General features: G+C 39.0%; 2 protein-coding genes across 2 annotated transcripts in view; one reads left to right on the forward strand and one right to left on the reverse strand.

The window, feature by feature from the left end:
- LOC132493598 (olfactory receptor 10A4-like) overlaps positions 1-10,620 on the forward strand; it is a 133,050-nt gene extending 122,430 nt beyond the window's left edge. Inside the window, 2 exon segments of the mRNA XM_060104307.1 lie at positions 9,914-10,246; positions 10,249-10,620. Coding sequence (XP_059960290.1) covers positions 9,914-10,246; positions 10,249-10,620 — 705 coding nt within the window.
- A 2,399-nt stretch (positions 10,621-13,019) lies between these two features.
- LOC132493978 (olfactory receptor 2D2-like) lies at positions 13,020-13,966 on the reverse strand. Its single transcript, XM_060104944.1, is given in 2 exon segments — positions 13,020-13,720; positions 13,723-13,966. Coding segments are annotated over 2 exon segments (945 nt in total).
- Between the last annotated feature and the right edge of the window lie 1,310 nt (positions 13,967-15,276).

Below are 15,276 nucleotides of genomic sequence, written 5' to 3' on the forward strand. Positions count from 1 at the left end.
CCTGACTTCCAATTAACCTGAATCTAGGTGCTAATAGGGATTCTCCCCTTTGGGACACTGATGGCTCTTGGCATACCCTCAACTACTGGGAGCCCACTAACAATAAAGTAGGTTGCTTGGACAATCACAAGGGTTTGAGAGACAGCCAAGAGCTAGAGCAGCATTGAACAATAAGTTTTATCTCCTAAATGATGCCACTCCTTCAGACTGAGCAAGGTGGCTGTTTTATCTAATGTATAAAACCCCACACAGAGTCAAGGGAAATGAAGAAAAAGAGGGATATGTTCCAAATGAAGAGCAAGATAAAAACCTCAGAAAAAAAGACCTTATGAAATGGAGATAAGTTATTTACCTGATAAAATTTAAAATAATAGTCATAAGGATGCTCACTGGGCTCAGGAGAACAATGGCTGAACAAAGTGAGAATTTAAACAAAGAGAGAATTTTAAAAGTAGCAAACAGAATTCACAGAACTGAAGAATTGGTTAACTGAAGTGAAAATTATACTAAAGGGTCTCAAAAACAGACTAGATGAAATGTAAGAAAGGATCAGTGAACTCTAAGATAGGTTAGTGAAATTCAGTCAGAGCAGCAAAAAGAAAAGAGAATGAAAAAGAATGGAGATAGCTTAAGGAACTTAAAGGGCACATCAAGCAGAATAACATTTGGATTATAGGAATCTCCCCAGAGATGAATGTAATAAGAGACAAAGAAGGTCATCACATAATGATAAAGGGCTCAATCCAACAATATTTGTAAATATTTATGCACCCAGCTAGGAATACCAAAATATATAAAGCAAAAATTAAAAGACCTTAAGAGAGAAATAAACAGCTATACAATAATAGTAGGGGACCTTAATATCCCAACTTCATCAATGGATAGATCACTCAGATAGAAAATCAATAAGGGAACATTGGCTTTAAATAACATCACAGACTGGATAGACTTAACACACACATAGAGAACATTCCATCGAAAAACAACAAAATACACATTCTTCTCAAGTGCACATGGAACATGCTCAAGGATACTTCATATGTTAGGGCACAAAACAAGTTTTAATAAATAGAAGAATATTGAAATTATATCAAGCATCTTTTCTGACCACAGTAGTATGAAACTAGAAAACAATTACAAGAAGAAAACTGGAAAATTCACAAATATATGGAGATTAAACACCATGCTACTGAACAACCAATGGATCAGAAAAGAAATATAAAGAAAAAATTTTAAGAAATACCTTGAGACAAATGGAAATGGAAATACACATAAAAAAACTTATAGAATGCAGCAAAAGAAGTTCCAAATGGGAAGTTCATAGCAATAAATGGCTATAATAAGAGACAAGAAGGGTCTCAAATAAACAACCTAACTTTGAACCTCAAGGAACTAGAAAAAGAAGAACAAATGAAGCACAAAGTTAGTAGAAGGAGGAAAATAACAAAGATCAGAGTGGAAATAAGTGAAATAGAGACAAAAAGATAATACAAAAGATCAAAGAAACTAAGAGCTTGTTTCTTGAAAAGAAACACTAAATTGGCAAATCTTTAGCTAGACTCCCCAAGAAAAAAAAAGAGGATTCAAAATCAGAAATGAAAGGGGAGATGTTACAACTGATACTACAGAAATACAAAGGCTCATAATGGATTACTACAAGCACTCATATGCCAACAAATTGGACAAATGGGTGGAAGAAGAAATGGATAAATTTCCAGAAACATACAGTCTACCAAGACAGATTCATGAAGCTATAGAAACTCTGAACAGACCAATTACCAGCTAGGAGATTGAATCAGTAATCAAAAACCTCCAAAAACAAAAGTCCAGGACTAGATGGCTTCACTGGTGAATTCTACCAAACATTTAAAAAAGAATCAATACCAATCCTTCACAACCGTTTACAAAATATATGAGGAGGGAATACTTCCCAACTCATGTGAGGTCAGTATTACCCTGACACTGAAACCAGGAAAAACAATGTGAATAAGGACAAGAGAGGTAAAAATTGACTGTACAGGTAAGAAGAGGTCAGACCATTCAGAACTTCTTTTTGACCATGTGATAGATTTTAGATATTAATCTAAATGCAGTGGACCACCATTGAAGCATATTAAGCAAGGGGCAATTTTTAAAAAAAGATAACTATGTCTACTGGGTAGATAAATTATTGTTAAGTGGCAAGAATGTAAAGAGAGACTAGTATAGGAATGGCAGAAGATCAGGTAAAAGCTGATGACGGTTTAGGATTGAAAAGGTGTCAAGGCCTATACTCATATTTCTTTTTTTTTTTAAGAAAAAAATTATATTTTATTTCTAATCTTTTTTTTTACATCTTTACTGGAGTATAATTTCTTAACAATGGTGTGTTAATTTCTGCTTTATAACAAATTTAATCAGTGATACATATACATATGTTCCCATATCGCCTCCCTTTTGCGTCTCCCTCCCACCCTCCCTATCCCACCCCTCCAGGCGGTCACAAAGCACCGAGCTGATCTCCCTGTGCTATGCGGCTGCTTCCCACTAGCTATCTACCTTACGTTTGGTAGAGTATATATGTCCATGCCTCTCTTTCGCTTTGTCACAGCTTACCCTTCCCCCTGCCCATATCCTCAAGTCCATTCTCTAGTAGGTCTGTGTCTTTATTCCTGTCTTACCCCTATGTTCTTCATGACATTTCTTTTCTTAAATTCCATATATATGTGTCAGCATACAGTATTTGTCTTTCTCTTTCTGACTTACTTCACTTTGTATGACAGACTCTAGGTCCATCCACCTCATTACAAGTAGCTCAATTTTGTTTCTTTTTATGGCTGAGTAATATTCCATTGTATATATGTGCCACATCTTCTTTATCCATTCATCCGATGATGGACACTTAGGTTGTTTCCATCTCCGGGCTATTGTAAATAGGGCTGCTATGAACATTTTGGTACATGACTCTTTTTGAATTATGGTTTTCTCAGGGTATATGCCCAGTAGTGGGATTGCTGGGTCATATGGTAGTTCTATTTGTAGTTTTTTAAGGAACCTCCATACTGTTCTCCATAGTGGCTGTATCAATTTACATTCCCACCAACAGTGCAAGAGGGTTCCCTTTTCTCCACACCCTCTCCAGCATTTATTGTTTCTAGATTTTTTGATGATGGCCATTCTGACTGGTGTGAGATGATATCTCATTGTAGTTTTTTTTTTTTTTTTTTTTTGCGGTATGCGGGCCTCTCACTGTTGTGGCCTCCCCCGTTGCGGAGCACAGGCTCCGGACGCGCAGGCTCCGGACGCGCAGGCTCAGCGGCCATGGCTCACGGGCCCAGCCGCTCCGTGGCATATGGGATCCTCCCAGACCGGGGCATGAACCCGTATCCCCTGCATCGGCAGGCGGACTCTCAACCACTTGCGCCACCAGGGAGGCCCCTCATTGTAGTTTTGATTTGCATTTCTCTAATGATTAAAGATGTTGAGCATCCTTTCATGTGTTTGTTGGCAGTCTGTATATCTTCTGTGGAGAAATGTCTATTTAGGTCTTCTGCCTATTTTTGGATTGGGTTGTTTGTTTTTTTGTTATTGAGCTGCATGAGCTGCTTATAAATTTTAGAGATTAATCCTTTGTCAGTTGCTTCATTTGCAAATATTTTCTCCCATTCTGAGGGTTGTCTTTTGGTCTTGTTTATGGTTTCCTTTGCTGTGCAAAAGCTTTGAAGTTTCATTAGGTCCCATGTGTTTATTTTTGTCTTTATTTCCATTTCTCTAGGAGGTGGGTCAAAAAGGATCTTGCTGTGATTTATGTCATAGAGTGTTCTGCCTATATTTTCTTCTAAGAGTTTGATAGTGTCTGGCCTTACATTTAGGTCTTTAATCCATTTTGAGCTTATTTTTGTGTATGGTGTTAGGGAGTGATCTAATCTCATACTTTTACCTGTCCCTATCCAGTTTTCCCAGCACCACTTATTGAAGAGACTGTCCTTTCTCCACTGTACATTCCTGCCTCCTTTATCAAAGATAAGGTGACCATACGTGTGTGGGTTTATCTCTGGGCTTTCTATCCTGTTCCATTGATCTATCTTTCTGTTTTTGTGACAGTACCATACTGTCTTTTTTTTTTTTTTTTTTTTTTTTTTTTGCGGTATGCGGGCCTCTCACTGTTGTGGCCTCCCCCGTTGCGGAGCACAGGCTCCGGACGCGCAGGCTCCGGACGCGCAGGCTCAGCGGCCATGGCTCACGGGCCCAGCCGCTCCGCGGCATATGGGATCCTCCCAGACCGGGGCACGAACCCGTATCCCCTGCATCGGCAGGCGGACTCTCAACCACTTGCGCCACCAGGGAGGCCCTACCATACTGTCTTGATTACTGTAGCTTTGTAGTATAGTCTGAAGTCAGGGAGCCTGATTCCTCCAGCTCCATTTTTTGTTCTCAAGATTGCTTTGGCTATTTGGGGTCTTTTGTGTTTCCATACAAATTGTGAAATTTTTGGTTCTAGTTCTGTGAAAAATGTCAGTGGTAGTTTGATAGGGATTGCATTGAATCTGTAGATCGCTTTGGGTAGTAGAGTCATTTTCACAATGTTGATTCTTCCAATCCAAGAACATGGTATATCTCTCCATCTATTTGTATCATCTTTAATTTCTTTCATCAGTGTCTTATAATTTTCTGCATACAGGTCTTTTGTCTCCTTAGGTAGGTTTATTCCTGGATGTTTTATTCTTTTTGCTGCAATGGTAAATGGGAGTGTTTTCTTAATTTCACTTGCAGATTTTTCATCATTATTGTATACGAATGCAAGAGATTTCTATGCATTAATTTTGTATCCTGCTACTTTACCAAATTCAGTGATTAGCTCTAGTAGTTTTCTGGTAGCATCTTTAGGATTCTCTATGTATCGTATCATGTCATCTGCAAACAGTGACAGCTTTACTTCTTCTTGTTTGAATTGGATTCCTTTTATTTCTTTTTCTTCTCTGATTGCTGTGGCTAAAACTTCCAAAACTATGTTGAATAATAGTGGTGAGAGTGGGCAACCTTGTCTTCTTCCTGATCTTAGTGGAAATGGTTTCAGTTTTTCACCATTGAGGAGAATGTTGCCTGTGAGTTTGTCATATATGGCCTTTATTATGTTGAGGAAAGTTCCCTCTATGCCTACTTTCTGCAGGGTTTTTATCATAAATGCGTGTTGAATTTTGTCGGAAGCTTTCTCTGCATCTATTGAGATGATCATATGGTTTTTCTCCTTCAATTTGTTAATATGGTGTATCATGTTGATTGATTTGCATAAATTGAAGAATCCTTGCATTCCTGGGATAAACCCCACTTGATCATAGTGTATGATCCTTTTAATGTGCTGTTGGATTCTGTTTGCTAGTATTTTGTTGAGGATTTTTGCATCTATGTTCATCAGTGATATTGGCCTGTAGTTTTCTTTCTTTGTGACATCTTTGGTATCAGAGTGATGGTGGCCTTATAGTATGAGTTTTAAGAGTGTTCCTCCCTCTGCTATATTTTGGAAGAGTTTGAGAAGGATAAGTGTTAGCTCTTCTCTAAATGTTTGATAGAATTCGCCTGTGAAGCCATCTGGTCCTTGGCCTTTGTTTGCTGGAAGATTTTTAATCAGTTTCAATTTCAGTGCTTGTGATTGGTGTTCATATTTTCTATTTCTTCCTGGTTCAGTCTCAGAATATTGTGCATTTCTAAGAATTTGTCCATTTCTTCCAGGTTGTCCATTTTATTGGTACATAGCTGCTTGTAGTAATCTCTCATGATCCTTTGTATTTCTGCAGTGTTAGTTGGTACTTCTCCTGTTTCTTTTCTAATTGTATTGATTTGGCTCTTCTCTCTTTTTTTCTTGATGAGTCTGGCTAATGGTTTATCAATTTTGTTTATCTTCTCAAATAACCAGCTTTTAGTTTTATTGATCTTTGCTATAAGAGTATTTTAAAATCCTGGAGGAACACAAGGTAGAGAGTAATTAATTATATCCAGTTGGGGATAGGAATGGTCAGAAAAGGTTTTGTTAGGAAGTTGACATTAGATTTTGGGTTAAAGAATGAGTATGAGTATTAATATGGTTTATCTGCGTTTCACTAAGGCATTTGATGAACTCTTTCACGAGACCTTTGTTACTATGTTAAAGAGATATGTTCCAGATAACAGTACATATAACTGTGTTTATTTATACCCAACACATGTCTGAAATGATTTAAAGTCACTGATAGAAAAAAAGGAGATAGCTTTGCTATTTGCCCAAAGAGTAGAGTTTAAAAATTGGTGTCAAACCATTTGGGAATATAGCTTAAGTGATGTGCCCCTAAGATTTGGCTCTGTCCTAAGAAATATTTTGATTAAATATTTGAGGGAATTGGACATTTATGGCACACTGAGTGATGCAAAGCTATTATAATGGAGTAAAGCTTTAAAAATGTCTTTTCAGCACATAGCAAAAAAATTAAACAAAATAAATATACCTTGGAAGATAAAACCTATAAACACACACACACACACACACTCATCTTATATGACTGTTGGCTCAACTACAGATCCAATAGTATCATCAAACTGCTTTGAAAAAAGTTAAACCTTAGGCTACATTAATTACTAAACACCTAGAGTTAAGCACTCTGCTGTGTGCAAAAGATACAATGATGAATGAATACATTTGTACTCATGATGTTAATAATTATGTAACATAAATAGATGCACACAATCACAATTATAAAAATGCTCTAATAGCAGTTTACACAAAGTGTTAAAAGAGAGTAAAAGAATAATCCCTTGATTTGGCCAAGCGAGGACAAGGAAACTTCACAAAGAAAATGATTTTTCTGATGAGAGATGAGCAGAAAAGTTATACATAATTGCAGGAAGATGTTTCCGAGGATAGAGAGCACAAGGCAAGGAAGGGTGAGAGAACACGATGTGTGCACAGAACAGAAAGTATTTTGGTGTGATCAGAGCATCAGCTCTGTAGGGGATTTCAAACTGGAAAAATAAGCAGAAATCATAGAAAAAGACCTTGTCAAGGGTTATACTTATTCCAGGAACAGTAGGGAGTGATTGAAAGACAGTGAGCAGGTAAATAACCCTATCCGAGTTGCTGTCAGATCACATACAAGTGAAGGATGGTTTGAAGAGAATGAGTTGGAGTTGGGTTCCTACAGTATTCCAGGCCAAAGAAAATAAGAACCAGAACCAAAAGCCGTGGTGATAGGGATGGAGAAGGTGACACTGAATCAGTGTTTAGGAAGAAAAATAATCAAATTTGGGGGATGAATTAAAGGATTTTTATCCCAGTTCCTGGGTTACACAGCCAGGTGGTATCATTTCCTGAAATGAGGTAGATAAATGCAGGGAGGTTAGGGAGGAAGAAGATGATGAGCGTAATTTATGACTCTTATCACTCTTTCAATCTAAGGCTGTATTGTTGATGTATGTAGTCTTCTGTGTCTGAATTCCTTATGAATGTGGCTCACTGTGCCTACACTCTACCTATATAGATATTTCCCTGATTATTTTCCATATCTTCTTCATTCAATAACAATTTACTGGGCAGCTACCTTGCAAGGCGTTGGGATAAAAAGTTGATTAACACAATCTCTGCTCTCAAGGAGTATACCACCTAGAATATGAGATGAAGACATGTATTCATGATTATTCTAAGATAAGGACCGTAAAAGTGGTATTTCAGGTCTCCAGTGGTGCTAATACCTAGAAATGCTCTGTCCTTCTAGAAATTGTCTTACTTTTTTCAACTTTGCTTCCATCCTATGCCAAACGCTCCACCTTAGTCTCACCTGTGAGCTCAGATTCATTCCCATTCTTAGGGAGTGGGTGAAAGTGCCACCTGAAAGGCAAATACATGGCTTGGAGTCAGACTGACCAGGATGCATATCCTGATGCCATTTGCTGGCCGCCTAACTTTGGGAAAATTACTCCACTTCTCTGTGCCTCAGATTCCTTGGCTGTAAAGTGAAGCTAATAATAGTCCCTACATCTTCCGGTAGTTGTGAGACAACCATAACACTTGCAAAACGCTCACAGTACTGTCTGGTACTTAGTTGGTGCTCAATAAATGTTCATTCTTACTATAAAAATAAATAAGGTATCAAAAAAGTTTTCATAAAAGAAGTGATGGCCAGCTTGAGGTTTCTAAAATGAATAGGAATCAGCAAAAATTTTTAAATAAATCTCACTATTTTTACTCTTTACCTTCCTCTTTCCTTCACCACCTTGACTTCATGTCTTGCACCTGTTCAGGATTTTACTTAAAAACCATCTCAGTGCAACCTTCTTTGACACTCCCCACACCCTAAATCCTATCTTCTCTACTGCTTTATTCTTCTCTGCTATTCTTGTCACCGTCTAGCATACTATATATTCTATTTACATAATTTGTTGTAAATCTGTCTTCTGTATTAGAAGGTGAGTTGTACAAAGGCAGAGATTTTTGTTTGTTTTATTTACTAACATATTATCTTCAGTATCTAGAGCAGTGTCCGGCACACAAAAGATAATCAATATTTATTGAATAAATTATTTTTTTCCCTTAGAGATTGAAAAGAAAGGGTTACAGTGAGTTTGGGCAAGGGGTTAGATAAGAAGTAGATATTGGAAAGTAGATTTAGCTTTATATCATAATAATTGTAATGTTTAGCATTAATTGAGCATGTATTATAAGCCAGTCACCATATTACATGATTTAGATTTATTCCTCCATTTAAGTTTATAGTCATCAGAAAAATTTTCACAGTTCCAATTTCGAAGCTTGGTTGTTGATGCAGTGGTGAAACCTTCTGATTCTTTTTCACAGGATTTAATAGTATTAGTCAAGCTTGCATATTTGAGTTGGTCTTTATTTATATGTAAAATTTGTTTCATATTTCTTGAGAGACAAGACATAAGCCAACCAGTGGAAGCTAATGAAAGGGTGTATACAGAACACACCTGGATTCTCTCTATTGTCTGACAGTATCTTGAGTCTGTGTTCCCTTTGTCTGATCACATATAGCCACATGGAGAATATTTAGCCCAGTGATCAAGGTAAACCACAACTTCTATATTATGCATCTTCTTGCTTAAACTGCAATTGTTTGAGTTTAGAAATGAAGATGTCTCTAATATGCTGAACTCTTCCCAAGTATGAGCTGCTCCAGATTAGGACACATTCAGGTCTCCTCCCCAGGGATCACTGGTAGTTGTTGGTTCACTTTCCTTGACTTCCTCCTTCCCACCCTTTTGTTTTGCAGAAAACGTGCCCTGGCTCACCTCACCACTTTTCTGTGCATTAAGACCCCTCCCTTCAGAAATGGTTGGCCTGGCTTCTTTTTAGCACCACTGACTGCTGAAGAGAGATAGAATAGGAGGACAAAAGTGAAGCTGTGACTTTGAACATCCTCTGTCAAGCAAAGAAAAGTTGAGACATTATAGATATATACGGTGTGCCTGAGTTCAGTCTGAAAAAAAGTTAGTATTCTTCAAAAAAAATTGTGAATCCCTTAGTCAGACTTGTTTTTTACATTTTGGAAAGTACAGCTGTTTGACCTTCAACAGCTATAACAAGAGGTTGAAGAATGAGACCACAGGAGTTTCCCTTTCTAAGGGTGTAATAGAGGCCTAAATAACATACGGGGACTTCCACCTTCCTGGAGCGTGGATGCCCAGTGAAATCCTGGGCAGAAGAATAATATGGGGAAACTGGACAATTGTCAATGAGTTTGTTCTTATGGGCTTCTCAGCCCTGTCCTCTGAGCTACAAGCTCTGTTGTTTCTCCTTTTTCTGATCATTTACCTGGTTACCCTAATGGAGAATGTCCTCATAATCCTGGTCACTACAGAGGACTCTGCCCTCCAAAGTCCTATGTATTTCTTCCTCAGGAACTTGTCTTTCCTGGAGATAGGTTTCAACTTGGTTTTTCTGTCCAAGGTGCTGGGGACGCTGATCATCCAAGACACAACCATCTCCTTCCTTGGCTGTGCTACCCAGATGTACTTCTTCTTCTTCTTTGGAGCTGCTGAGTGCTGCCTCCTGGCCACAATGAGGTATGACCGCTATGTGGCCATCTGTGACCCTTTGCACTACCCAGTCATCATGGGTCACAGGGCCTGTGCCCAGCTGGCAACTGCCTCCTAGTTCTCAGGATTTCCAGTGGCTACTGTGCAAACCACATGGATTTTTAGCTTCCCTTTTTGTGGCCCCAACAAGGTGAACCATTTTTTCTGTGACAACCTCCCTGTCATTGCACTGGGCTGTGCTAATATACCTCTCTGTTTGAACTGGAGGCTCTGACAGCCTCTGTCCTATTCATCTTCTTCCCTTTCTTGTTGATCCTGGGGTCCTATGTCTGCATCCTCTCCACTATCTTCAGGATGCCCTCAGCCAAGGGGAAGTGCAAAGGTTTCTCCACCTGTTCCTCCCACTTCCTGGTTGTCTCCCTCTTCTACAGCACTGCCATCCTCACATACTTCAGACCCCAGTCCAGCACCTCTCCTGTGAGCAAGAAGCTGCTGTCACTGTCCTACAAGGTGGTGACTCCCATGTTGAACACCATCATCCACAACTTAAGAAATAGTGAAGTAAAGACTGCACTGAGGTGGGCCATCCACAGGACCTGGGACCCTCAGAAACTATGACTGACTTAGATGGAAACTGAGGGGGTAGAATGCAAGGACATAGGAAAGAAAAGCACGTTCCTCAAATACGTCTTTTGTCTCTACTCTTTCCAGGAGCCACAGTATACCCACTGGGGTTTTGGACTTTCCATTAGGAATGAAAGAACATGAGTGATGAATGAACTTCAGTAGGCCCAGTATTCTCTGGGACTGGGGTACAAATGTCTCTGAGGATGCTACTAGTTTACACAAATTAGCAGCCTATCGAAGGTTGACAGTTTCACTACAATTTGCCATTTTTAATTTGTTTTAACTTTTCTTGAACTTCTTCATCCGTGTCGTTTTATAATTTTCTGCTTTGCTTTCTTCTATATGTCCAAAAACTCTACTGGTAGCTCAAAGATCTTTTTGTTTATGAGATAAAGTAATGATAATAAATAGTAGAGTTTGTTTCATTCTTTTGCTCATTTTTTAAACAAATTTTGAGTTTAAACTCAAACTTCCAAATTTTCAAAAATTTCAAAACTCAAATTCAAAATTTCAACAAATTTTTATGCAGCGTTCAGCATATGTCAGAGCTTATTTAGACCCTGAAGACACATGGGTGAATAAAAGAGACTAATTTCTTGCCTCGTGGAATTTATATTCTAATGAGAAAGAAAGAAAATAAAAAGATACTTTAAATCCTCCACTGTCTTGTAAGGTACACATGTTTAGAGGGCTATCAATTGAGGACTTTTTCTGCTACCATAATTGGTCTGTGCCTCATCTGGAGAAAGACTACTTCGCATTGATGACTACCTCAATCTCAAATTATACACCTTGGATATGAGAGTTACTTGACAGAAAGGGTGTAAAGGAATCCCAAGTTAAGTATAAGTGGATAAATGATGGGAAACTGCTGTGAATAACCCAAAGATTTTTTGTTTTCTAGATTTTTTGGTAATGTTATTGTGATTGGATGAAATCAACTGTCCTTTTTAAACTTACATATCCCTCAACCAATTTAACAGCCCCTCTTTTTATTTTGTCAGGGAACATAGTCCGGTTCTGGATTCTTGGCAAAGAGCAGACTTGGGACACGGGCACCATAGCTTTGTGTAAACTATTCATAAGAATTTATTGACAATTAACAGCATAAACTAGCATTTACTCCATAGACATTTCCTCTCCTCAAGCTCTACAAATGGCTTTCCCTCTGTGTGCCAGGGAGATACCAGGACCAGTTCAATCTCCCACACAGGGTATCCTTCAGCTCTCGCATAGCAAGGGCTCCAGAAGGGCAGCACATTCTGAAATCCCCATAGGAATTTGCAAATGAAAAGGCAGATCAGCGGTTCTATTTGCATGATGGCAATCACACAACTAGGCAGATTGGCACTATTATAAAATGTTTAGCAAGCTTTTCTCTTTTACATTTATTTTACTTGACCTTGGTATGGTAGGCAGACTAAGGGCCCCCCAAAGATGTCCACATCCTACTCCCCAGAACCTGTAAGTATTTTACCTTGCATGGTAAAAAGGACTTTGTAGATATGTTTAAATGAAGGCTCTTCAGATGGGGAGATTATCCTGGATTTTTTTTTTTAATACAGTAACAGGAAATTAGAAGGTAGGTAGAGAATGATCTTGAAATATTTAAGCTCATGAGCCTTCCTCACCTCCATATACTTAAGTCCACAGCTCCTGTCTGCTGGTCTTTTATATACAGCTACCCTCTCCAAGTTCCAGTTGCCTCCTTTTGCTCCTTTAGGCCTAGGATTGGTAATAGCTTCTCACTCTTCCACCCCTTAGATGTCACTGTTTCTTGTTGGTTTCCAAATCCCTGTGTTTACCATTATAAAGATGTGCCCCAATGGATGCTCATGTCTCTAATAACAGTGTGAGAAGAAGGACAGCAGAGCTCATGTATTGTGCTTCATCATACCCGTGCTCTTCACCCTCCATCTCAAACACACATGCAGTTGCATGTACACATACATATACATGTAACACCTAGCTCATAGTAAATGACTAAGTACTGTTTGTCAATTTATTGGTTATTTGATGATGCAAAGAGATTCAGAAATACCAAAAGATAAAGGAGTTGGAGTAGGATCTTGAATAGATAGATAGTAATATATAGTATTATTTTAAAAAGATAGATTTTACAGGTTCCCAGGTTTATAAAATGGGAGTGTTTCTCAAGGGATTTTTTTTTAAATCCCCTGGTACTAAAAGACTGACCAGAAAGAAGCAGACTCTCCTTCCTAATGCTCCATGAATTATTGTCCTTCTTCTTCTACAAAGGTAGTGCTGGATAAAGGATGGAGAGTGAGTCCACGGACAAGTCTCAAGGATAAAAACTGTACCATATTCCAGTCTTGCTGAGAGACCAACTCAGCAAGTCTTACAAGTAGGCAGCCAGGAAGGTCTCATTGTCAGTGGAAAGTTCCAAGTCTGCAAAGGAAATTCCTTGTGGCTACTTTTCACAGAGTTCCCTTCACATCCTTGTTCCTCAGGCTGTAGATGAAGGGATTAAGCATGGGGGTCACCACTGCATAGAACACAGAAACCAGCTTTTCCTGTTCTTTGGAAGCCTTTGGTGTCATGTAGGTGACAATTGATGACCCATAGGAAAAGATGGCCCCCATGAGGTGGGAGCCACAGGTAGAGAATGCCTTGAGCCTCCCTGCGGCTGACTTCATCCTGACCACAGTCACTATGATGTGACCATAGGATACCAGAATTAGAGAAACAAGTAGGAGGAGAATCTCAATCCCCATGAAGAAAATGGCCATCTCTGAAGTGCGGGTGTCTGTGGATGCCAGGATCAACAGTGCAGGGGCCTCACAAAAGAAATGAGCAATATTATTGCTGCCTCGGTAGGGTAGCCTTAGTGTGAAAGTGTTGTCCACCACAGACACCAGAATGCCACTGGTCCATGATCCTACAGCCAGCTGGACACACACCCTCCAAGTCATGATGCTAGGGTAATGCAAAGTGTTGCAGATAGCCACATACTGATCATAGGACATCACCGCCAAATGGGCACACTGTGTACACCCAAAAATGAGGAAGAGTAGAAGCTGAGCTGCACAACGTGTGAATGAAATCACTTTCTTTCTGGATAGCAGGGCTCTAGGGCCTGAGGAACGATGTTGGTAGAGAAACAGAGGTCAGTCAGAGATAAACTCCAGAGAAAAAAATACATGGGTGTGTGAGGCTGGGAGTCAACCTGAACGAGGAAAATGAGAAGTAAATTTCCAAGCACAGTGACCAGGAAGACACCCAGGAATAAGATGAAAAGCAGCTGCTGGGTGTGTTGGTCATCAGAGAGTCCCAGAAGGAGGAATTCTGTCACCTGTGTCTGATTTGTCTGTCTCATAGTTTGTCTCTCTTTTTCAGTATGAAGTCACTACACACTAAATATAGGTGTGTATAGCCTATAAAATTATATAATTCAGAATTGGAGGGCTTAGGAATTGCCCACAAACACTACCAACCATTTCAAGAATCCCCTTTACAAGGTTGTTAGACAATGATTGTGCTGTTTAGTTGGAATGTTTTCAATGTTGCAAAACAATACTTTATAAGATGGTATATTCATTTCTAGTGTCACCTGGCAAGGATATAGTAGATCAAAAGACTCATCTTCTGGGCTTCCCTGGTGGCGCAGTGGTTGAGAGTCCGCCTGCCGATGCAGGGGACACGGGTTCATGCCCCGGTCCAGGAGGATCCCACATGCTGCAGAACGGCTGGGCCCGTGAGCCATGGTCGCTGGGCCTGCATGTCCGGAGCCTGTGCTCCGCAACGCGAGAGGCCACAACAGTGAGAGGCCCGTGTACCAAAAAAAAAAAAAAAAAAAAAAAAAGACTCATCTTTATTTGAATATCACACTTCTAGTAATAAAACAATAGATTGAATTCGCCTTTAAAATTATGCAATTTAATTTCTCTTTATTATTGACAAAAACATTTGAGTCGTATTTCGTTCTTGTGACACCTCCCCCATCTCATGATGGTGTAGATTTTTTTTTTTAGTCCTTTGGATGTGCAACTCTTCCTGTTGTCTCTTCCCTGAAAAAAAAAACCCAAAAACCAGTCACTAAGATATAAGAAAAAGAGCCAGAGTATCTTGCCGAACTGATGGTTTTTCTTGGACAAAATAACCTATTTTGAAAGAGCTAGGAAACCAAGGGATAACTCTGGATGGTGTGCCATAATCTTTTTGACAATCCTGTCCCCAGCTTCAACTGGAGCTCCTGAATATAAATCTTAACCATCAGTGAAACAAAACTAAAGTTTCATTCTACAAAACTGTCTTTTGACTGTAAATTATCTCCACAAAAGAAAAGCTTTGACTTTATGTTTAGTAAAAAGTATACAACTTTAATATAACAGCACACCCTGTTGTCATGTTGATATTAGGACAGCACTAACCAAATTAAACTCCACCACTTAAGGTGATCACATGGCACTAAAACAACCATAAATTGAAATGAAATGCAAGCCCTTCAGCCAAGTTGCATAACTCAGTAAGAAAGTTGGCATCTGCATAATACAATATCTGTTCATTTTCATTTCTATTTAATTATCATATAAATGAAAACACAAGTTTTGATGACTTATGAACCTCTGAGACTATATCTGCTGACATCATTTGAATGACAGTGGTATAAAGTTTAAGAGAGGTGAT

Source organism: Mesoplodon densirostris, chromosome 7 (assembly GCF_025265405.1).
Source record: "Mesoplodon densirostris isolate mMesDen1 chromosome 7, mMesDen1 primary haplotype, whole genome shotgun sequence".
Lineage (NCBI taxonomy): Eukaryota > Metazoa > Chordata > Mammalia > Artiodactyla > Ziphiidae > Mesoplodon > Mesoplodon densirostris.